This window comes from Callorhinus ursinus, unplaced genomic scaffold (assembly GCF_003265705.2).
Source record: "Callorhinus ursinus isolate GAN/ISIS: 27379988/994484 unplaced genomic scaffold, GSC_fseal_2.0 scaffold35, whole genome shotgun sequence".
NCBI classification, from domain to species: Eukaryota; Metazoa; Chordata; class Mammalia; order Carnivora; family Otariidae; genus Callorhinus; species Callorhinus ursinus.
In genome coordinates, this window is record NW_027397097.1 from 13,267,312 (window position 1) to 13,293,217 (window position 25,906).

Sequence of the window (25,906 nt, forward strand, 5' to 3'; positions counted from 1 at the left end):
ATCAAAGAAAAAAACAGTTGATGTTTCTGAAGACAAGATCCATCCAAAAAAAAAAAAAAAGTCTAGTTTCTTTTTATGAAAGAAGAGTAGGCCTGACAGACAGGGAAAACAATAGTTTTGATCCATCTTGGTTCAAGTGAGACTTTTCAGATTGTTCAGATAGCATACTGATTTCAGTGTGCAAAACCATAATTCAAGACAGTTCTGATGGAACGATTGTGCTTTTAAAGGCTCAAGTAATTATAAATAGATACTGAAGGAGAGAGAAATGTCTTACTTATTTCTATATTCTGGCGCATGTGAAAGATAGTAAACTAGATGTCTGTTGAGTGAATGAAGCTAACTCATTCAGCATTTCTCTTCCTAATCAAACATCTTTCAAGCTATATATCAAGTGGTATTTCTTTCCATTTCTTCATGTATTTTAAATGCCTGTAGTGTTTTTTAATTCCAGGGTACTTAGAATACAGTGTTATATTCAGTTCAGGTGTACAATACAGTGATTTAACAATTCCATATATTACTCTGTGCTCTTCAAGATAAGTGTATTCTTTAATACTTTTCACCTGTTTTATCCCTCCCACCCACCCACCTCCCCTCTGGTAACCATCTGTTTGTTCTCTATAGTTAGGAGTCTGTCTTTTGGTTTGTCTCCTTATTTTTCCTTTGTTCATTTTCTTTGTTTCTTGAATTCCACATATGCATGAAATCAGATGGTATTTGTCTTTCTCCAACTGGCTTATGTCACTTAGAATTATACTCTCCAGATCCATCCATGTCATTGTAAATGGCAATATTTCATTCTTTTTTATGGCTGAATAACATTCTTTCTCTCTCTATATATTCATCACATCTTTTTTTCCAATATTTTATTTATTTATTTGAGAGACAGAGAGAGATAGTGAGAGAGAGCACAAGTGGGGGGGCAGGTGGGGAGGGTCAGAGGGAGAGGGACAGGCAGACTCCCCACTGAGCTGGGATCCAGAGTGGGGCTCAATCCCAGGACCCCAGGATCATGACCTGAGCTGAAGGCAGATGCTTAACTGACTGAGCCACCCAGGCGCCCTCACCACATCTTCTTTATTCATTCATCTATCAATGGATACTTAGGTTGCTTCCATATCATGGCTATTGTAAATAATGCTGTTATAAACAAGGGGTACATGTAAATCTTTAAATAAGTGTTTCTTTATTCTTTGGATAAATGCCCAGTAGTGCAATTGCTGGATCATAAGGTAGCTCTATTTTTAATTTTTTGAGCAAACTCCATACTATCTTCCACAGTGGCTGCACCAGTTTATATTCCCACCAACAGTGCATGAACGTTCCTATTTCTCCACATCCTCACCAACACCTGTTGTTTCTCATGTTTTTGATTTTAGTCATTCTGACAGGTGTGAGGTGATATATCATTGTAGCTTTGATTTGCATTTCCCTGATGATGAGTGATATTGAGCATCTTTTCATGTGTCTGCTGGCCATCTGTATTTCTTCTTTGGAGAAATATCTGTCCATGTCTTCTGCCCATTTTTAAATTGGATTACTTGTTTTCAGGGGGTTGAGTTGTATCAGTTCTTTACATATTTTGGATATTAACACTTTATCAGGTATCTCATTCACAAATATCTTCTCCCATTCAGTAGGATGTCTTTTAATTTCGTTGGTTGTTTCCTTTGCTGTGCAGAGGCTTTTTATTTTGATGTAATCCCAATAGTTTATTTTGGCTTTAGTTTCCCTTGCCTCAGGAGACATATCTAGAAAGATGTTATGACCAATGTCAGAGTAAGTACTGCCTGTGCTCTCTTCTTGGATTTTTATGGTTTCAGGTCTCACATTTAGATTCTTATTCTATTTGGGGTTTATTTTTGTGTATGGTGTAAGAAAGTGGTCCAGTTTCATTCTTTTGCACATAGCTGTCCAGTTTTCCCAACACCATTTGTTGAAGAGACTGTCTTTTTCTTATTGCATATTCTTGCCTCCTTTGTTGAAGATTAACTGACCATATAACTGTGGGTTTGTTTCTGGGCTTTCTATTATGTTTTATTGACCTATGTGTCTATTTTTGTGACAGTACCACACTGTTTTGATTACTTCTGCTCTGTGGTATAACTTGAAGTCTGAAATTGTGATACCTCCAGTTTTGTTTTTCTTTTTTAAGATTAATTCAGCTATTTGAAGTCTTTTGTGGTTTGATACGAATTTTAAGATTGTTTGTTCTAGTTCTGTGAAAAATGCTGTTGGTATTTTGATAGGGATTGCATTAAATCTATAGAAGGTTTTGGATAGTATAGACATTTTAACAATATTTCTTCTTCTAGTCCATGGACATGGAATGTCTTTCCATTCCTTAGTGTTGTCTTCAATTTCTTTCATCAATGTTTTATAGTTTTCAGAGAACAGGTCTTTCACTTCTTTAGTTAAGTTATTCCTAGGTATTTTAATCTTTTTGGTGCAATTGTACATGAGATTGTTTTCTTAACTTCTTTTTTGGCTGCTTCATTATTAGTGTATAGAAATGCTATGGAATTCTGTACACTGTTTTTGTATCCTGTGACTTTACTGAATTTATTTATCAGTTCCAGTAGTTTCTTGGTGGAGTCTTTAGGGTTTTCTATATATAGTATCATGGCACTGCAAATAGTGAAAGTTATACTTCTTCCTTAACAATTTGGATGCCTTTTATTCCTTTCTCATATCTGATTGCTGTGGGTAGGACTCCCAGTACTACTATGAATAAAAGTGGTAAGAGTGGATATCCTTGTCTTGTTCCTGATCTTAGGGTAAAGGCTCTCAATTTTTCCCTATTGAGTGAGATATTTAATGTAGGTTTTTCATATAAGGCCTTTCTTATATTGAGGTATGTTCCCTCTAAACCTTTCTTGAGGGTTTTTTTAATGAATGGATATTGTACTTTGTCAAATGCTCTTTCTGAATTCTTGAAATGATCATATGATTTTATCCTTTCTCTTATTGATGTAATGTATCATGTTCATTCACAAATATTGAACCACCCTTGCATCCCTGGAATAAATCCTACTTGGTCGTGGGATTTTTTTTTTTTAATGTATTGTGGATTTGGTTTGCTAATACTTTGTTGGGGATTTTTGCATCTATGTTCATCAGAGATATTGGCCTATAGTTCCCTTTTTTGTGAATGTGTTTATCTGGTTTTAAAATCAGGGTAATGCTGGCCTCATAGAATGAATTTGGAAGTTTTCCTTCTTCTTCTTTTGGAAAAGTTTTGGAAAGAATAGGTATTAACTCTTCTTTAAATGTTTGGTAGAATTTACCCGTGAAGCTGTCTGGTCCTGGACTATTGTTTGTTGGGAGTTTTTTGATTACTGATTCAATCTCCTTGCCAGTAGTCTGTCCAAATTTTCTATATCTTCCTGATTGGAAATTGGTAGGTTATAAATTTCTTATGAATTTATCCATTTCTTCTAGCTTGTCCACTTTGTTGTCATATGATTTCTCATAATATTCTCCTACAACCCTTTGTGGTATCCATTGTTATTTCTCTTCTTTTGTTTCTGATTTGGTTTATTTGAGTCCTCTCTCACTCTCTTTCTCTTTTTATGGGTTTGACGAGAGGTTTATTGATTTTATTGATTTTTTCAAAGAACCAGCTCCTGGTTTCATTAATTTTTTTTTGGTGTTTATATCATTTATTTCTGCTCTAATCTTTTATCATTTCCTTCCTTCTGCTGGATTTGGGTTTTGTTCTTCTTTTTTTAGCTCTGTTAGGTGTAAAGCTTAGGTTGTCGGAAATTTTTCTTGCTTCATGAGGTAGGCCTGTATTGCTATAAATGTCCCTCTTAGAACTGCTTTTGCAACCCCAAAGATTTTGGATCATTGTGTTTTCATTTTCATTTGTTTCCATGTACTTTTTGATTTCCTCTTTGATTTCTTGGCTTACCCATTCATTGTTTAGTAGATGTTATTTAACCTCCATGTATTTGTAGTCTTCCCATATTTTTTCTTTTGGTTTTCCAGTTTCATTGCATTGTGGTAAAAAAAGATGCAAGGTTTGCCTTTGATCTTTTTAATTTCTTGAGACTTGTTTTATGACCTAATATATGATCTATTCTGGAGAATGTTCCATGTGCACTTGAAAAGAATGTATATTCTGCTGTTTTGGGATTGAATATTCTGAATATACCTATTAAATCCATCTGGCCCACAGTGTCACTTAAAGCTGCTGTTTCCTTGATGTAAGTGTGGTGTTAAAGTCCCCTACCATTATTGTATTACTATTGATTAGTTCCTTTATATTTGTTATTAACTGTTTTATGTATTTGAGTACTCCCATGTTGGGTGTGTAAATATTTATAATTGTTATGTCTTCTTGCTGGATTGCTCCGTTAATGAGTATATAACATCCTTCTTTGTCTCTTGTTACAGTCTTTGTTTTAAAGTCAATTTTGTTTGGGGTTCCTGGGTGGTGCATCTGACTCTTGATTTTGGCTCAGGTCATGATCTCAGGGTTGTGGTTGAGCCCCATATCAGGCTCCACACTCAGCCAGGAGTCTGCTTCTCTCCCTCTCTCTCCCTATGTCTTTTTTTTTTTAAGATTTTATTTATTTATTTGAGAGAGAGAGAATGAGAGATAGAGAGCACGAGAGGGAAGAGGGTCCGAGGGAGAAGCAGACTCCCTGCCGAGCAGGGAGCCCGATGTGGGACTCGATCCCGGGACTCCAGGATCATGACCTGAGCTGAAGGCAGTCGCTTAACCAACTGAGCCACCCAGGCGCCCTCCCTATGTCTTTTGATTAGAGCATTTATCCCATTTATATTCAAAGTAATTATTGATAAGTATGTATTTATTGCCATTTTCTTTTTTTTTGGGTATTTGTTTTTGGGGATGTCTCTGTCCCTTTCTTCCCTTCTCTTTTCTCTCTCCATGAGTTGGCTTTCTCAAGTGATATACTTGAATTCCTTTCTTTTTACTTTTTGCATATCTTTTACCAGTTTTTGATTGAAGGTTTATATATAACATCTTCTGCATATAGCAGTCTATCTTAAGTTGATGGTCACTTAAGTTTGAATCCATTCTTTACTCCTCATTTTTTAAACAGATAACTGGCATGATATTATAGGGATGTACTATAATTGTAGCCATTCTTCTTTTGTCATTTAGGTTGTTTGCATTTTTTGATACTAGAGCTATTGTTGCAATTAACTTCATTTCACACATACACAAGTTCATTTATAGGATGAATTCCTAGAAGTAGAATTGCTAATCACAACACCAAATGGTTTGAGCATTTAACAAGCTGGAGGTATTTTAAAACTGCTTTTTAAGATAATGGAGCAGTGTATACTCTGCAGCAATGTGTGAAGCAGCCTCCTTCTCCACACCTGTCAATACAGTACGTTGTCACAGTTTTTGAATGTGGACAGTTTGACAGATGGAAAATGGTATCTTGTACTTTAATTTACAGTTTTTTCATTAGGAGTAGGATCGACTATTGTACTGAAGTGTGATAGTTTTATTGGGAACACTTTCTCCACTCTATGGCTTTCTTTTTCCCTCTCTTTTAATCAACAAAATTCCTAATTTTACTCCAGTTCAATTTACCCATCTCTACCTTTATGGATTTATTTTTCATTTTTAAGTATAAAAATTAGAGTGACAACTTATTTGGGTTTAGATTATGAAATAGGGATACAATTTTATTAATTAATTATTTTTAAAGATAGATGCATTTTTTTCCAATATGACTTAGTAAACTGTCTTCCCTCCTCACTCAAAATGCCACTTTTATCATATATTAAATTTCTTGATGTTCATTATCTATTTTTGGATTTTTCAGTCTTTTATTTTGATATATCTTTTTAATTTTTTAATTATCACAGCTTTATAATATGTTTTAGTACATGGCTAGCCTGGACATACCTCATTATTTTTCTTTTTCTGAATTTTCTTCACTATTCTTGCTTATTAATTTTTCCATATAAACTTTAGAATAAGTTTTTCTGGTTCAATTTTTTATTAGTATTTTTGTTTAAATTTTTAGCATAAAAGTTAAAATTGACATTTTAAATGCTGTGTCTTCCTTTCTAATGATATAAAATGGTGTTCCCATCTTATATATTCCCTAGTAACATTTTAAAGCTACCTTTATATAGATTTCACATGTTATCAAAAAGCTTATTCTTAAGTGTTTATCATTTTTGTTCCTATTGCAAATGGTATATTTTCTTCCACTAGATCTTTAATTGGTTACTGTGTTTATATACATGGATATATTGCTGATTGATTTCTATACATTAATTTTATACCCAGCTACCTTACTCAATTCTTTTATTGTTTTAAATAATATTTGGATGATTTCCTTTGGTTTATCATCACAAATAAGGATATTTTTCATTTTTTCAATTCATAATCAAACTTATGTCTGGAACAATGTAAGCAATGACTGTGATAGCATATTTTATAGAAAGTTTGCATGGCTGACAATATATTTTTTGAATCCTTGCCTTGTCTGGACACCCTGAGCCACCAGCTTTTTTTCTGAAAACTCTGCAGTGTCTGTTTGATGTAACTTGAGAATATTGCTTTCTGGGAAAAATGAAGGGGGGGAATCGAAGGGGGAGACGAACCATGAGAGACTATGGACTCTGAGAAACAAACTGAGGGTTCTAGAGGGGAGGGCGGTGGGGGGATGGGTTAACCTGGTGATGGGTATTAAAGAGGGTATGTATTGAATGGAGCATTGGGTGTTATATGCAAACAATGAATCATGGAACACTAGGTCAAAAACTAATGATGTAATGTATGGGATTAACATAACATAATAAAATAAAAAAATGCAAAAAAAAGAATACTCCTTTCTCCTTTTATTTATTTATTTTTAAAACCTTATGTTCACTATGACTATCTCAAGCTTTGCTCTTTCACTAACTTCAGTGACATCTATTTTTTTCTTACTGTTTATGATATATTCATGAGTTCTGTAAAGATGCTATTAGGCCCTTTATTGGATTCCTCAGGTCTGCAATTTTTCTTTGCACTCAGTCTGTAGTTTTATCATTTTGTCTTTCAACACTTACTTTACTGAATTTATTTTCTTAAGTTTTTCTATAGCATGAATCATGAGTAATTTCTTTCTGTTCCTTGAATTATAGTTTGAGCTATTTTTCTTATTTCTTTCTTCCTTTTATTTGCAGTTTATAAAGACCAGGATCACCTAGGGGTAATAGCATGAATTCTGGAGCCAGACAATTCTATCCTGCCTCTGTCACTATTTGTGTAATTTCAGGCAAGTTATTGAATCACATATCTGCATATGTAATAAAAGTAGCACATTGGAATTCCTACAGGGAAGAAAAGAGATATATAGATATAGATATATACACAACACTTAGAACATACAGTAAGTGCTATCTTTATGTAAGTGCCTAACCTACAGTAAGTGCTTACTAAATTAGATAATGACAATGCTTTTTTGTTGTTGTTTTGATTGTGGTATGTTTACAGAGTTATTAAAATGTTTCCATCCTGCTCATGATTGGGCAGTTCAAGCAGACATTCTTTGTTCTGATATAATATATGTGACTAGTTTACTTTTTTCATTTACACCTATAAACATTTTGTTTTTCCTTCTGAGTCATATGGGAGGGTCTAGATATTTTGTGTTCTAATCACTTCAGCACATGAGGCAACAACTGGGGAAGGAATTCGTGGAGACCTCAGTAGAGGCTATAGTCAAGTGTGCTATTTTTCTTAGAACACCCCAATTCTGCTATCTTTGAGATTCTTGTCCTAGACCAAGGTACATATACTTGGGTAATTCCTCTAATTCAGGGTGTGGTTACAGAACCTTAACTTCCATTAGAGAATATCAGCATTACTGCTCACTTCCCCCACTTTAGATTCTCCCAACAGCAAATTTCAAGTTTCAACTACTCTTTGAAAAAAGGTAAGGCTACCAACTCAATGTACTCTTCTCCAGATTTACCTGAATCTCTGAGAAGTCTCAGGATTTTGTCAGTCACCGAGTTTCAGGAAGGGAATGGGAATGGGGTAGCATCTGAGCCTTTCTAAGCCTATCTATAACTGTTTCTGTCCTTCGTCACAGTTTTTTAAGAGTATCATATTCAGTTGTGCTTCATTCCTTCTTTCATCACTGTTAGAAAAAAAATTTTGATGTTGTTGTTAGTGATCTCCCTTATGTGTTGTTCATTTTGTGAGTTATTGGAGGAGAGAATTTCTGTGAGCAGATAAGATTACTCTGTCCTCATAACCTGGAAACTGTTTCTTTAGGAGTACATACAATCTGCTTTATGGAAAACTTTGCCTATAGACATTATTATTAGTATTTTGAAGTATAATTAACGTAAGTGTTATATTAGTTTCAGGTGTACAATATAATGACTCAAAATAACAGGCACTCTTTTTTTCTCTATCTGTTATTTTTATGCTCAGTCTTTCCTTATATCTGTGGGATTCATTTTCATATCTATGTGAACTGGGCAACATGTGTCCCTGACCAATTCCATCTTATTTCTAATTATTCCATCTATCATCTATCTGCCTTTAGGTCACTGTAATGGACACAAATGAGTAAAGGATGATTAATATGAGGAATGGTTAAATTACTATCAAGAATGATATCAATAAGTCTAGATGCTATGCTCAGTCCAACAGTCTTATACTTAATAGAGATAAATATAAATTTATAAATGTACATCAAAAATCAATTATTGTAAGATAGAATGTAATATATATAAAATCCAGTACTTCATATGAAATATTTACATATGTATATATGTAATTTGGATAGAACCAACAAAAAGGTCTTAAAAACAAAGCTAACACAGTTTTACATTATATTAAATAAAGTATGGAGCTCATATACAAAACTCTATTTACCGTGGTCTGTACTAACAAACATATCAAGGGATCTCTCTATCTGATTCTGTATATTGTTATTTAGGTGGGATATTGCCAAACTGGAGAAAGTTCATAGGATGGAAACAGTAAAATAGAGGATCTGAAAATCATGATGTATCAGGAATGGTTAATAAATGAGGATTCCTTAGTCTAAAGGAGAGAGGTCTAAATTGATACTTGACAGTGTCCTACAAATGAATGAAGGGCTGTCCCATGAAGAGTTGTCCATCGTAGCTGGAGAGGGCAGGAATGACATTAATAGACAACTTCAAAGGAATTCCAGCTTTCAGTTCAGTTTTGGGAGGGGGGGAATCCAGTGAATGGGGCAGTCTCCCAAGTGAACAGCTGTCACCAGTGTTGGAAAGCTGTTTCTTCCCAGAGCACTGAAGCAGAAACTGAGGTCCTTGTAAAAACTTGTGTCTATGTTTATCTGGTGGTACTAGAATTATTACACTCATGCACACTCCACACACTATAGTGGGACCACTATCTCCCTTGAGGGCACACCATGTCTCTATCTCCAACTTGTAGTTGCCTAAGTAAAAGGTGTTTGTTACAGTTTTGCCAAATACATAAATGAGTGTGTGCATTTTGAGATGTTAGAATATTTGACACTTAAGAATTATTGCACATCAACATTATTATGATTTTAAACAACTGGCAGGTACCACATTCAGTTTATTCAAATGAGTGGATCTATGAAGGCTAAATTTTCTCATATGACTCAGCTGCTCATAAATATTCAGCAAATATTTTTGGATTCCTGGGAAGCAACTATTGAAGTCTTTCTTCCTAAGATTAATGGTGAATACTGAACAAACTCTATATGCTTTCTTCATTCATGACTATCAGGGACTGACTTGCCTAGATAAATGTGTCTCATTTGTTTCCTTTCTTATTTTTACTTTTTCCTTCTTCTTAACTGCTCTCTTTTTATTTTATTTATTATTATTATTATTTTAAATTTTATTTATTTATTTGACAGAGAGAGAGAGAGTACAAGCGGGGGGAGCAGCAGAGCGAGAGGGAAAGGGAGAAGCAGGCTCCCCGCTGAGCAAGGAGCCCAATGGGGGGCCTGATCCCAGGACCCTGAAATCATGACCTGAGCCGAAGGCAGACGCCTAACCGACTGAGCCACCCAGGTGCCCCTACTCTCTTTTTAACTTTACTGATAATTTTCAGCTTTTCCTAAGATCTTCTTTATTGTGCAAATTTCCAACTTTCAGTGGATTCTTGGTAGGATCTCATAACTGGCTAACCCATAACATATTTCATGTTTACAAATCCTTAAGTTGGCATTTTTTATGGAGTTTAAAAGTAGAGATTTTCTCTCTCTTATTAACTTTTCTATAAGGGATAAAGTGTCCAAGGTATCTAGCTCCAAGTGAATTATGCTCAGAGACAAAGCCCGTGTAGTACAAGGCTTTTGACTGACAGCTAATGGCACCTGGAATCATGGTTCATGAATAAAAAATACCACAATCTTTAATTTTATTGGATCTTGATATTCCATAGAAGGAGGAGAATTTAATGTATGCTGGTTGATGAGTTAGGGAACAAAAATGAATTTAGTTAGGGGACTGCAATGAATTTAGCATGAAGCTAGTCCTAGCCAAAAGAGGACTGTTATTTTAGTCTAAGATGAATGCCTGTATTTTAAGAAGGTATTTGGGAGAAAAGCCAACACTTCTTTCCTTATTGACATTCTTTTGATTTAGCACTTTGAACTGCTTGGCTTAATAAATGTTTTTGAAATAAAATATTTATTGAGTGAATGGAAGATTATTTTCTGCATGTATTTGCTTCTTAAAAAAGTAAATAACGAAGAGCAACACTTTAAACTTTTTGGGCACTAACATGTACCTGGGATCTCATTAAATTCTCACAATAACCAAGGCAGCCACTTAATATTCCCACTTAACAGTTAGGTAAAGGAAGGGTTTAAACTAAGGTGCTGTCCAAATCCCAATAAAATTGCTTTGCTACTGGTCATAAAATGGAAAGATTTATAGTCACAGTATTTACCATGGCAACACATTTCCTTCTAAAACTTTAAAAAGTGCTATATAGGTATTTACCTCAGCAAATATTTACAGCTAGGTAAATAGTGTTTTCTGTGTGAATTATAAAACTTTTGTTTTATAAATGTCAAAAAAAAAATCAAAGCTACACCTACCTACTACAATGCATTTTTGAAATCTGAAGTTTTCATGGTAAAATAATTTTGACTTTAAAGATTTGTTAAGGAGCCATTAATCACAAATTCCATAAAAAATTATGAGCTAGCTCTAAACAGCAAAGAAATAAACTAAGGAAAGAAACAATGGCCACATGTTAGCCTGAAAAGGTAAATGAGAGGAGTGGCATCATTCCTTAATTTCCAAAAGGATTTAGCAAATGTAATCAACTGTTTTACTCTCCTCTAATGTAGAAGGTATACAACAGAGAGATTACAGTGGCCATATCTGTAGTTTGTTTTTTCATGAATAAAAACTGTCTACAAGATTTCAGGAGAGAGCTTTTTACAGATACATTATGAAGACTGACCAAATACTAGCTCAGAGAAAGAGCCTCACAGTCTACAAGGATATGTCTTTTATCCAGAAATAATTAGGGACTAACCATGTACATATTCAAGAAATTCTATAGAAAGTTCCTCAGAACGAGGTGAACTCATCAAATGTGTTGTGCTTTGTCCAATTTAAAAAAAGGATTTGTTCTTTTGGGGGACAGAGAGTGGTGACTGAGGCATAATATTTTTCCAAGAAGACTGGTTCTCTTGCTTAATACAGAGGCATTTTCTCTTTGACTATAAATATTATACTTCAATAAGAGGTTTCACTGCACATGCAATCAAGCAAATTTCCATGTGTACTCAAGGGAACAATTTTGGTAATTCAAAAGGACTGAAAAATTTCAGCCCTAAAAGGAAAATGTTGTGTTTTGAGACCTCATGCCAAAGAGCTGAATTTGCCATTTGTGCTTATTAAGAATCAAACCATTATTCAAAATGGTCCTTCACCACGGATAGGTCTACCTGCCACTTAGAACTCAGAGCCCAGGACATGGGCCTAAATAGAGAGTAAACTGTATCTTGCATTCAGGGACACACTTGCATATGTATTAAAAATTAACACACATTATAATTTACCCCATGGTAAGAAAGGGGGGAAAGTATGGTGTCTCTTGATGCAGTTCATAGTTGGATGCCAGTAATCAAAGCAGTTGCATAACCTTTGTGCTCAGTTTTGACCCAGGGGCCTGGTGAACTGCTTGGGTATGAGCAGCTGAATTGTGGACATCTGAAAACTTTGCTCTCCTAAACACTTCCAACTTATCGTGATCAGTTGATAGTAGCTCAGCTTCTTAGGGAATGCCATAAGCAAAGCTATAGATGGAAAGAGGGACTAAAAAGAATGGTTTCAGGGCTGGCAATCTTTTCAACTAAAATCTCAGTACACTCAAATGTTCACGGAGCACTTATTGTTTTCTCATTACCTGCAGCTCTAGGCCTACATGCTAAAATTCAAGTCATTGAATAATTTACCAAGTAATCATCTCTGAAAACTGTCAGATGAGTGCTTCACATCAACTCGGAGGAAGTTCACTCCAGCCACATTAGTGTCAGAGAGAGAAGAGACAAGAGTAGATGGCAGAACAAGGACAGATTAGAAAAAAAACAAAACAAAACTGAGTATGCAGATAGAGACAAGTCATAAACTTCATTCAAGTTAGATATCTGAGAAATTCTCTGTCCGTAATACTGGATGTTTGCCATATTAAAATTTAACCAAGCTGGACAATAAAACTGTTAAGTAGGCTATTAAGAAAAAATAAAATAAAAATCCTCAGTAATTTGGAAACTGGTTTTTGCTAAATCAGCCTTTTAAGCAAAGTGTTAGATGCTTCAAATACTGTTTTGTCCCAATCTCTTGAACAGATAGTTACAATAAAGTTTGAAAAAAAGGGTGGCCAATGCAAGGGTTTTACTCCTGGCAATAAAATAATTCCTTTTGCATCTTAGCCATTCCTTTTTCTGCTTGCCATACTGCAGTGATGGTCATGATCTGTCTTGGATTCTCCTCCATCTCTCTATCCCAATTCCTCCCATTTACTGCTCAGAGTTTGGTCACAGACTAAATCTAGGGCTTGTATTTTCAGCATTAATCAAATGCTTCCAATATGCACAGGTCGGGGCAGGAATCATAATCTCAGTGTCTTAAGTGTGAGAATTAGCAGCTTGTTTATCTCCTTAACTTAGGTTGCTGATATCTATCCCTCCTACACGTATGGGCTGCTTGGATCGCATGGTAACAAAAGCAGGAATAGAGAGAAAGCAGAAGCACTTCTGAAGTCCTTAGAAGTGAAAGATTGCTTCTAATTCCATCAGTCTCTGACAGTTTTGTAAGGAGATAAAACTGAACCGGCTTGGCTTTTGGGAGATGGATATGATTCTGACAGGCAGTGGTCATAGTGGTAAAGAAAGTCATTCCAAAGGTGGGAATGGGATGAGCAAAGCCCTAAGGGCAGGAGAGTATGACCCATGTTTAAGAAATTGTACAGAGTCTGGCTTCCCTGGATGTGGAGACGCATGAATGAGAGAAGACAGAAGAGAAAGCTGAGGCGGAATTTTGTCCCTGGAGGAGAGGGAGATCATAGGGGGCATGAAATGCTATGGCAAGAAATTTAGATTTTTACCTAATGGCAGTGAAGAACCACTAGAGACTTCTAAGCAGGGGAAAACAATGAATAGAGCTGTGAGTTTTGCAAAATTTATCTAGGAGGAGCATATAAGCAGGGAGGGAGGGATTGGCAATGGAGTCTATTGTAGTAGATCAGACAAGACATAATGAAGATATGGACACCACAATAATGGCAGATGGAGCATAAATATCAGGAATTGCTGAATATTAAGAAATTTTAATTAACTTTTAATTTATTTTAATAGATGGTCAACAAATAATAGTCAACAAATAGTCAACAAATAATACTAAAAAACAAGGTTTTATAAAATACTAGAAGAGGCTCTTTTAAAGCACTGGGGATGTGATGAGCACTGGGTATTATATGCAACTAATGAATCATTGAACACTACACCAAAAACTAAGGATGTACTATATATTGGCTAATTGAATTTAAATTAAAAAAAAGAAAGCACTGGGATGAGTATGTGCTTTTCTGCTTTTTTAAATAAAATTTTAGCCAATTATGATAATAAAAAGAGTAAAAGTAGCATAAACATGTATTTAAAATTTACAATTATTATCCTGAAAATAAACTTATAAATTAGATATTCAGATTTTATCGATTTTGCAGATGAGGAAGGTTGAGGCACAGAGAGGTTACAATACTTATTTTGGGACCCACAGCTACTTAAAGATGTCCGGGAACCTTACCACTAACTACACATGTGGCTTTTCCAATGACTGAAGTATACACATTATAAATAGCCATTTGTGTAATGACTCTTATAGTCAGGGTATTTTATACTTATTTTTACTTCTTATAGAAAGATGAGAGCTATAATCATCATGGCATTTTCAGTTCGCACTATTACAGACCTATGGAACTGCAACGTGTGTATGTGTGTGTGTGTCTGTGAAAAAATTAAAAAATCTTTAAAAAATATGTTTTTTAAATAATAAAGAATTGCAGAAATGTTTTGCTAGATGGACTTTATCACTCTTTCAGTTTTAATAAGGTAGCTAAAATAAAGCCACAAGCAAATCTATTTTTGGATATGAACAACGTTATGGCCTTAATATTTTCAATTTTAGAAGCTGGCCTTAACCTAGTTGTATAATCCTTAAGCAATAAGAACATCTTAAAAGAAGACATCTTGTTTCTTATATAGGTTTAGGCTTCCTTGGCTCAGGCCACAGGAACAAGTCTGCACATGTTTAATTATATAGCTTCTTAGAAATTATGACTTAGTGTGTTCTTAGGAAAGTTACTAGAAAGACTTTTATTATAAACCAATTTCCTGGGAAACCACATGCCCACTTCAGATTTTCTTCCTTGTGTATTTTTGGTTGCTTGGCAAATTTAAATGAATTTGCCTAATCGCTACTTCCTATACATGATCACCCATTTTTTCTCCTAAACTGTCCACAAACAGACACCCCAGCTGCTTGCAATGACCAAATCTGTAACTGTGAATTTAGGAAAATTTTTACATATTGTTAAGAAAAGGCATTCTAAATTATTAATGGATATTACCCAAATATTTATTACTGAAATACCTGGCCATAAATCACCAGCCAGATAATACTAGTTGAATATTGAGAAGATCAGCACTACTATAGAGACAGAATCACATACATCGAAGGTCATTTCGGAATTAGTACTTTGTACAATTATGGAATACACTCAAGGGTATAGAATTAGAAAACCATACATTTAATTCTATCACAAATTATTTTTCAAGGATCCCTTAACACTGTATCTATATAACTAGAAAAAAACCCACAAATAAACAAAACCAAAAACAATCCCAAAACTAAAATAGTCTGGGCATTAAGAATATCTACAAAATAGATTCTTATTTTTATTATAACTGTTCAAAATAGCTAATATAGCCATATTCATGATCTTTATATTAAAGATTATTAATGAAAAGTGAGAAAGTCAATATTCAGATATTTCCCCATAATTCCGGATATTTGACAAAATATAGGGTAAATTCAGAATATTATCTTGACAGGGATTTCAGACAGATATCTTCCAGTTCTGCCTCCTAGATCTCCTTTTCAAATGCATCACAGTCTTTTCAACATGTCCAAAAGTGAATTCCTAATCTCCCCACAGGGGTTCCTCCCCAGTCTTCCTAGTCTCATAGATGGCACCCTAATCCATTCAATTGCTCCATTAGATAATTGGGCCTCATCCTTAGACACATTCCACATCTAGATCAATAAGTGGTACCAATTATTTCTCCAACATATAGCTCAATTCCATCCATTTTTCTTGACCTTCTGCAAGTAACACCTAACTGATCTCTGCTCCCACTCATGCCCCTTCAATGCATTTTCTTCACAGCAGCCAAATGATCTTCTGAAAATGACTAATTTGATCGTGTCACTCCCATGCTGAAAATTTTGCAATAACTTTGTGTTGCACTTGAAATAAAACAACAAATCTTCAAATATGGTCAACAAGGCTTTGCATGATCTGGCGCCACTTACCTTGACAATATCATTTCATGTCATTCATTAACCTATCATTAAACACCCGTCACAATTGACTTCTTTCAGGTTCTAGAAGGTATCAAGATCTTTTCTACTTTAGGGCCTTCATACACACATGGTTTTACTTCTGTCTGGATGCTCTCCTCCACTCTTTATCTGGCTAACTTCTATTTTTATTTTTCCTTCAAGGTTTAGCTTAAGTGGAACTTCCTTTAAAAAGTCTTCTTTGACCTTCTATTTGATTGGCCACATTATAATCTTTTATGTTCATTCTAGTATGTTTCCCAGTTTATATTATAGGTATTTTCTACATCAGGCTATCATCTTCTTGAGCAAGAACTATTTCTACTTTTTTCATGAATCTCCATTGTCAGCCTCTGTGCCAGAAACATACTAAATACTTATATTCCTTGAATCATTGAAGGACTAAATTGATGCAGAAATCCAGTTAGTTCTATATTATACATGCATAATTGAGGCTAGTTAGCCCAGTTGGCTAGAGAGTTGATGGACTATAGAGAATGCCCACGTGCTCAACAAAGGGTAAAAAAGGACCTCTGGGCATGTGTTAAAATTTTAAATGTTCTGGAGCATTTTGGCTCTCCTGGTCAAGATGAATCATGACACATGCTCCATCACAGAGCTGATTTCATTTTGCCTTGCATTAAAGTTGGTTGACTTTATGTCTTTCTCTACCATGAGAACTTTCTGAGTCTTCCATCAGAATCACATCTGTTTCATCTCAGGTACATGAGAGTTTCCACAGTGTGAGCTAAACATTGGTAGAAATTTATTTTATTTTATTTATTTATTATTTTATTTATTTTTTAAAAAGATTTTATTTAATCATTGTTTGTTTGCCAGAGAGAGAGAGAGAGAGAGCAAGGGAGCACAAGCAGGGGGAGCTGCCAGGCAGAGGGAGAAGCAGGCTCCTCGCTGAGCAAGGACCCCAATGAGGGACTCGATCCCAGTACCCTGGGATCATGACCTGAGCTGAAGGCAGACACTTAACCAACTCAGCCACCCAGGCATCCCAAGAAATTTATTTTAAATATATCGTCATTCACAAACAAAGAATTAAAAGGTGCCAAGTGAAGTTAACATTGCAAGGTAACATCATATTTAGTGCAGAATCTAATTTAATTATTCAATTTACTGATTCAGCACTTCCTGTGGTTAAGGCACTGGGAAAGGCATTAGGAATTTAAACAGTGACAAATACCTTTTCTTTTCTTGTGTATCCATAAACTTTATATAGAAAAACAAATCCCCATCAGTGACCTCTGGATGGTGACAATACAAAAATGTCTGACTGACTCAGCATAATCCCAACAGGACTAACAGGCCCACACCCCTCGACAGGGATGTGGCAGGAGCCTGCTTCTTGGGATGTGAGGTTACTTCTAATACTATCATTCGTATGCCATGCACTTTTGGGTTATTGCCTGGGTATTCTCGGTGGATTATGCTCACCTATCCCCACTTCCCCCTTGTTATGTCCTAGGGCAATTCCTGTCCTACTCCCCGCTCAAAGGAGACAAAAGTTCAGACTGAAATAAACCAGCCAGAGGGGGCCCTGGTATCAAAGATCCCCCAAATCTGTTCCTGCTAAAATTAAGGAGTTTTGGCTATGGATTCCCTACAACCTTGAAGTGCTCTGCTGAGCAGCTAAAGGTCATCGAGTGACTCAGCTAGCAGGAGGTCTGCTAATAGATGCTTCACTTTAGAGCTGTGCTGAATAATTGCTGTTAATTGAATTGCAGAAATACCTATTTGTTATTTATAAATAGTATACATTTTTAATAGAAATAGTGTGATACTCAAATTGTTTATTTTTAAAGCACCTTGCAAATATGATTTTAGTAAATGTGCAGAAGTTAGAAAGTCTTTTCTTTCATACTACCAGATATTGTGGTATACTTTACTTCTTTTTTTTTCCAGATTTAATTATGCAATTTTAATGCATTTGAATTTAGCCCACGAAGCATCTTTGTATATTTTCTTTACATTACCAAGCACTTGTAACAAAGCCTGAAACTATTTGTAGTAAAACATACTACAAATAACATGTATATATAGGTAATATTTGTTTGGCAGTCAATTTGGGCCAGCCATTACTCTAAATACTTTATGTGAATTGGCTCTTCTAGTCCTCACATTTCAAGGGGGCAAATACTATTATTATCTGCATTTTGTAGATGAGAAAATTAAGGCTCAGAGAGGTTAAGCAATTTGCTCAAGATCAAACAGCTAGTGAGCTGCAGAGTAGCACTTTGGTTCTGGAGGCTACACTTTCAACCAGCAAGATTTAGTTAAATGTTTAATTCTCATAAACCCTGTGCGACAGATACTACCATTATGATCCCCATTTAATAATGAGGGGATTGGTCCAATCAATATCACTCTGCTGGTAAGCAGCTGAATCAGGCTTTTAAACTCAGTCCTGTCTGACTCTTGGGTCTGAGATCCTAGAGAAGGCAGAGTACTTACTTCCTTTTTAATCCCATCTAGCATTAGAGATTAAGTAGATTTTAAGGGAAAAGAGAAATGATTTACTCAAATAATACAGTAACTATCCAGTCATAATCTTCAAAAAATATTTAAAATACTGTTAAGCTAATTATTGAATTTTTCTAAAATATTTGAAATACTCTTAAGCTAATATTAAATGTCATCATTCTGAACAGCAGAGCCCAAATGGCTATTTTTTTTTTTAAGATTTTATTTATTTATTTGACAGAGAGAGACACAGCAAGAGGGAACACAAGCAGGGGGAGTGGGAGAGGGAGAAGCAGGCTTCCCGCCAACCAGGGAGCCTGATGCGGGGCTCGATCCCAGGACCCTGGGATCATAACCTGAGCCGAAGGCAGACGCTTAATGACTGAGCCACCCAGGCGCCCCCCAAATGACTATTCTTAAAAATTAGTGTAATAACTCATCTCACTGTTCGTGTGATTTCCCAGAGTAACCGCGATTACCTCAAGAGATTTGTGAGCATTTAAAAAAAAAAAAAATTTAACTTATTTTTACTATTGCAAGTATAAAATGTTGTGTAGTACTTGTTGGGTGTAATACATGAGAGTAATACAATCAAAACAAATCACAAGAGTATTATAAAAATACAATAACTGTTATTTCAGGATAGACTAGTTTAATTACTATCATTCATATTACTCTTTTACTAAATGAGTAGTCACCGTCTATATCTTAAAAATGAGAAGGAATGTACATGCCAGTCAAGTCATGATGATAAAGTAAGATTAAAAGTTTATAGAAAAATGCTGACGGTTTATATTTATAAGAATGTTGCTTATAAGGACATTCCTATATAAATCTGTCCTTTCTTTCTCTGAGTTCATATTTAGAGTATTGATTTCCTTGACCTGTAAAAACCAGTATTGCACGATTTCAAATCTCTAGGTGAGCACTGAATGTCAGAGCATAAAAGGAGATAGTACATCATCGGTGAATTATGCCATACATTTTAGCCAAATGGTTTGTACAGGTGTCTCATTATGAGTCATTTATGTTTGTATTACCTTTAGGCCCTTTGAACAGTTTGATCTCCACAACAGTTTCCAGAATGGGTCGTCTTCTGCGCACGTACAGCCGAACGATAGACCCAGCTTCCTTGAGAGCTTCCACGGCTTTACTGTGGGAAACCTCTGACACATCGACCTCATTCACCCGCAAGATACAATCATTGACCCTGGAAGAGAGGGAAAGAAGGAAAACTGAGGGTTGGCTGGGAGGATTTTTTAAAGCATATTATCATTGTTAGCAAAACTTAAGAAGCAAGAAAGCAGAGTATGAGCAATTTTAAAATGTTTTTGTTTGGAAGAAACAATTCAAATGAAGGAAACATTGAACTCCCCAGCCTTCCCAGCCTTTCCAAAAGGACTGCACTACTGGTCAGGCCCCTCTGGCATCCCAGTGCCCTGGCATGGGAGCACATGGTACACGGTGCAAGTTAGGACGACGACACATTTTGAGGTCCCTGTCAGTTACATCATTATTTTTTTTTTTAAGATTTTATTTATTTGTCAGAGAGAGAGAGAGAAAGCACAACCAGGGGGAGTGGGAGGCAGAGGGAAAAGCAGGCCCCCGGCCGAGCAAGGAGCTTGTGGGATGAGGGATGTGGGACTCGATCCCAGGACTCTGGGATCACGACCTGAGCCAAAGGCAGACGCTTAACCAAATGAGCCACCCAGGCGTCCCATATTTTGATTGGTTTTAACTGAGTTGACTGAGAGTTATTATTGCAGTGGTTCTCAGAACTTACTATGGACTATACAGACATCACAAATGTAAACTTAAAGATTAATTTTATTGAATTTTTAATTTGCTACTTATAAAGGTAATATATAGTCATTTTAGAAAATCTGAAAAATGTAACCATGTAGAAAGAAAAAAAGATATACATGACCCAATCATCTAAAATAAATGCATTAGCTTTCTGGTAAACTATCTTCCTGTGTTTTTTTTTTCTTCCCCCCTCAAATTTGTATCACAGTATTAGAGATATCGAAGTTCAGATTTCACAAAATTGAAAGAAAATCTCAGATAATCTTTGCCTTAGGTATTTACTTTGAAAACCAATAATTATGGTAACTAAACTCTCCTTTCTGGCATTTTCAGAAGGGATAATCTGACTTTTCTACAAAACTGTCCAGGTAATAGATATTTATGTAGCCACAGACTTCAAATCTCTTTTATATTCATGATAATTAGTAAAAACTTTAATAATGATTAAAAGTATGAGGTTTGAGACTAGAAAGATTTCTTTCCTTTACTTTGAATATCCACTCTAGTATTGCCCATCTCAGTTCATGTGTTCCTCAGAGTAAGAAATAAGGGGCTACCCTTGCTTGACTTCCTTATCCCACCAACATACATTCAGCTCTACCTGCAAAGTCTATCTGCAATCCATCCACATTTCTTAATCTGCACTGCTACCACCCTGGTTGATGTCAACATCATCTCCCACCTGGATTATTTCTACAGGCTTCTACCTACTCCCCCGGGATCCTCTCTTGTCAACTTTTAATGCATTCTCCACACAGTGGACAGAGTAAAGTGAACATGATTGGTTGCTTATTCACCTTCCATTCCCCATATCCTTCTTCCCAACCATGCCCGATTTGCTCAGGATATCCACTTCTTAGCAAATATTTGTTAAATGAATGAAATAATAAGCCTAAGTTCAATTACTAGGCCTTCCATTTCCTAAGTTGGTAAACACTGATAATTAGCCTCTTAGCCTCTATGTTCACATCTATAAATAGATACAATAGTAATATCTACAATAAAAGACTTATGGGGAAGATTAAATGAGATAATGTACATGTAAGTCTTTAGCAAGGAGTCCGGTATGTAATAAGCATCTAATAAGTGGTTATTGGTTGCACTGAAAATTTTGATTTATAATATTTTAACTATTAGATCCTTTCCATAATCTTGTGAATAAGACATTATCCACATTACAGAAATGAGAATTGTTCCTAGTGATCAAGTTCTTTGTCTAAAGCTGTCAGCAATTTGGGTAGAAATTGGATATGACCTTAGGTCTTCCAATTTCAAAAGCCAGCACTCTCCTCTTAGGGATCACAAAACATCTAAATGTTGTGAACAATTTCATGTATATTGTGCACGTCAATTCAAAATTATAACATGGTAGTGAAAATATTATGCAAAAAGTATGGGAAGAATTTTTCTATCATTTTTCCCCCATAACTTCTCTATACCTGTTTGGGGAGCTGAGTTATAGAGACTCTTGTCTCAGTGAGAACCCTAATTAGCTTCAAAATTCTGAGGTGAAACATTTCACTTATTAAGATTCAGTGATGTCATTTCATCTTAACAGATGCTTCAGCTTTAAAAGGTTTACACATACATTTCCTCTCTGACAAAAAAAAACAACAAAACAAAACATGGAAAATTACCAATTAAAATAGTTTTGAGAATGTAGGCAACACGGGTGCCAGCCGCCCTACAGCAGCTGGTCCTTTGAGAGTGGGTAATTTTGTCATCTCATGATAATGCAAACACATAGTGTTTACCATCACCCTATGCTCAGAATATTAATCATATCTTAAAACACTGCTTTCCATAAAAAGGAGTGGCTGACATTTAAAAAAAATTATGGATGCTATATCTATTCAAACTGTGCTAAATTTTTCCTTTTGTATACAGTGGAATCCTTAATTGTCAATTGCAGGGGTGAGGGTGAGGGTGCAGCCTAAATCAGATGTTTTTTCTTGAACATGTGGAGGAAGAAGGCAACTTTAGTGCAGTGAAAACAGCACTGGACTAGCCTTCAGGATGCTTGGATTGGAGTCCCTGCTGCGTGACCACGGTCAAGTCATTTAATCTCTTTGAACCTCAGTCTCCCATGAAAAGAGAGAAAGTGTGCCTAGAGTTAATGAGAGGAGTAAGCAGACAGGCAATGCATCTGGGTGTGTGTGTAAACTGTAGACTACAGTACATATGAGAGCTGCAGCTACTGATCAAAGATGAGTCAAAGATGCTGTGCTCAAAGACATACTGAAAGGTGAACAGTATGGAAATGGAAATTTTAAGAGGACTTCCAATGTGCCATATCATTCTAGCCACTTTTTTCACTGGTTCTTAAACCCCACCATTTCTGAAACACAGATTCTCATTCTACAGATGATGAAATTTACTGACAAGGTCACAGTGGTGTTGAAGACACGGACATGATTCCAACCTGGTTTGGCCTTTTTCTGGAGCTTATGCTGATACAGAGGTCCTCAGAATGGATTGTTTTAAATTAAAAAAAACGGGGCAGGGGGAGGAGCAAATGGCGGAGGAATAGGAGACCTGGATTTCCTCTGGTCCCAGGAATTCAGCTAGATAGGGATCAAACCATTCTGAGCACCTATGAACTCAACAGGAGATCAAAGAAAAGAATAGCAGCAACTCTCTGAACAGAAAAGCGACCACTTTCTGGAAGGGAGGATGTGCAGAGAAGTGAATCCGAGGCGATACTTGGGAGGATAGATGGCAGGGGAGGGGGCCTCCGTCTACTGCTTCTGGCAAGTGATAGAGCCCCGGAGCACAAAATCAGAGCTTTTAGAAATCGGCTCCGCTGAGGGACATCTCTCCAGTGGCTAAGCGGGGGGTGGAAACCTCGTAGGACAGTGTGGTCTCAGGACCCTCGGGGTCACAGAAAGACTGGGGGTGCCTGAGTGCGGCAGAGCTCCCAGGTATCAGAGTGGGGAAGCCAGTTGCAGAGACAGAGCTGAGGAGCAGGCTCTCAGCTCGGGGTTGCCATAAAGCGTGATCCACGGCACAGTCAGGCCACTGCTCCTCCAGCAGGGACCCAACAAGGGGCAGATCCGGGGAGACTCCCCTTCCTCCCCTAGGAGGAGCGGCACGGGAGCACACCACAGGAATCAGCTGGGTTTGGAGACTCCACACGGGGTCGTGTGCCAGAGATAGAAATGCTCGGTCACAGGCTGGATGAACACAGAGTGCGGCCGGAGACCCGGGAGACAGGAGTGACTGACTGCTTTTCTCTGGGGGCTCACTGAGGAGTGGGGCCCCAAGTTCTCGGCTCCTCCGGGGCAGAGATTGGGAAGCCTCCATTTTCACTCTCCTCCTTCAGAGGTGTATGGAAAGCTTGCAGGGAACAAAAGCTCCTGAGAGCAAACCCAAGCAGATTACTTAGCCCAACCGGCAAGGGTGGGGCAATTCCGCCTCTGGCAAAGACATTTGGGAACCACAGCAACAGGCCTCTCCCCCAGAAGATCAGCAAGAACAGCCAGCCAAGACCAAGTTTACCAGTCAATGAGAACGGCAGAACTCCAGTGCTAGGGGAATACTGCACATAGAATTCATGGCTTTTTCCCCATGATTCTTTGGTCTTTCAAAGTTAATTTTTTTAACTTTTTCTTTTTTTTTTGAATTTTTCTTCTTCCATTTTACAAACAACATCTTATCAATCCCTTTTTAAAAAATCCTTTTTATTTTTCATTTTTAGAGTCATATTCTATCCCTTCATAGTAGTTAACCCCATATATATATATATATATATAAGTTGTTCTCTCTTTAAAATTTTGGGATACAATTTCTTCTACCAGACCAAAATATACCCTAAATCTCTAGTGTATCACTTTGTTCTAGTCTCCTGCTTGATCACATTATCTCCCCCTTTTTTTTTAAATCCTCTTCTTTCTTTTTTCAACCAGCTTCTTATCTTATCAATTCCTTTTATAAAATCTTTTATAATTTTCATCTTTACATTCATATCCCATCCCTTCATTGTATTTAATCTTATTTTTGTACATATATAAGTTGTTCTTTCTTTAAAATTTTGGGAGGCACTTTCTTCTAACAGACCAAAATACGCCCAAAATCTAGTGTGTGGCACTGATCTATGCACCAGCCTGATCATATTTGATCAAATTCTGTTTTTTGTTGTTGTTGTTTGTTTGTTTTTATCTTTTTCTTTCTCTTTTTTTTCTCCTTTTTCTTTCTTTCGCATTCTTTCCCCCTGGTTTCAGGTCTATTCTGATTTGTTTAGTGTATATTTTTCTGGGGTCGTTGTTACCCTGTTAGCATTTTGTTCTCTCATTCATCTATTCTCCTCTGGACAAAATGACAACACGGAAAAAATCACCTCAACAGAAAGAACAAGATGCAGTACCGACTGCCAGGGACCTAATCAATATGGACATTTAGTAAGATGTTGGACCTAGAGTTCAGAATCATGATTTTAACGATACTAGCTAGGCTTGAATAAAGCATGGAAGTTATTAGAGAAACCCTTCCTGGAGAAATAAAAGAACTAAAATCTAACCAAGCCAAAATCAAAGGGGCTATTAATGAGGTGCAATCAAAAATGGAGGCTCTAACTGCTAGGATAAATGAGTCAGAAGAGAGAATTAGGGATACAGAAGACCAAATGATGGAAAATAAAGAAGCTAAGAAAAAGAGAGATAAACAACTACTGGATCACGAGGGCAGAATTCGAGAGATAAGTGATGCCATAAGACGAAACAACATTAGAATAATTGGGATCCCAGAAGAAGAAAGAGAGAGAGGGGCTGAAGGTATATTAGAGCAAATTATAGCAGAGAACTTCCCAAATGTGGGAAAGGAAACAGGCATCAAAATCCAGGAGACACAGAGAAACCCCTCAAAATCAATAAAAATAGAGTAAGAGCCCAACATCTAGTAGTAAAACTTATGAGTCTCAGAGACAAAGAGAAAATCCTGAAAGCAGCTTGGGACAAGAAGTCTGTAAACTACAATGGTAGACACATTAGATTGGCAACAGACCTATCCACAGAGACCTGGCAGGCCAGAAAGGACTGGCATGATATCTTCAGAGCACTAAACAAGAAAAATATGCAGCCAAGAATACTATATCCAGCTAGACTATCATTGAAAATAGAAGGAGAGATAAAAAGCTTCCAGGACAAACAAAAACTAATGGAATTTGCAAACACAAAAACAGCCCTACAAGAAATATGGAAAGGGGTCCTCTAAGCAAAGAGAGAGCCTAAAAGCAACATAGCCCAGAAAGGAACACAGACAATATACAGTAACAGTCACCTTACAGGCAATACAATAGCACTAAATTCATATCTTTCAATAGTTACCCTGAATGTAAATGGGCTAAATGCCCCCACCAAAAGACACAGGCTAGCAGATTGGATAAAAAAACAAGACCCATCAATATGCCGTCTGCAAGAGACTCATTTTGGACCCAAAGACACCTCCAGATTGAAAGTGAGGGGGTGGAAAACAACTTACCATGCTAATGGACACCAAAAGAAAGCTGGGGTGGCAATCCTTA

The 25,906-nt window shown here is 36.4% G+C and overlaps 1 protein-coding gene across 22 annotated transcripts in view; it reads right to left on the reverse strand.

Moving 5' to 3' along the window:
- Window positions 1–25,906, reverse strand: part of DLG2 (discs large MAGUK scaffold protein 2) — a 2,181,535-nt gene that overhangs the window by 530,870 nt on the left and 1,624,759 nt on the right. For all 22 annotated transcript variants that reach the window (XR_012374525.1, XM_073879808.1, XM_073879828.1 and 19 more), the window contains one exon: window positions 19,623–19,792. Coding sequence is in view for 21 of the 22 variants with exons in the window: in XM_073879808.1 (XP_073735909.1) it covers window positions 19,623–19,792 (170 nt within the window). In the remaining variant the exon portion in view is untranslated. The remainder of the gene's footprint in view (window positions 1–19,622; window positions 19,793–25,906) is intronic.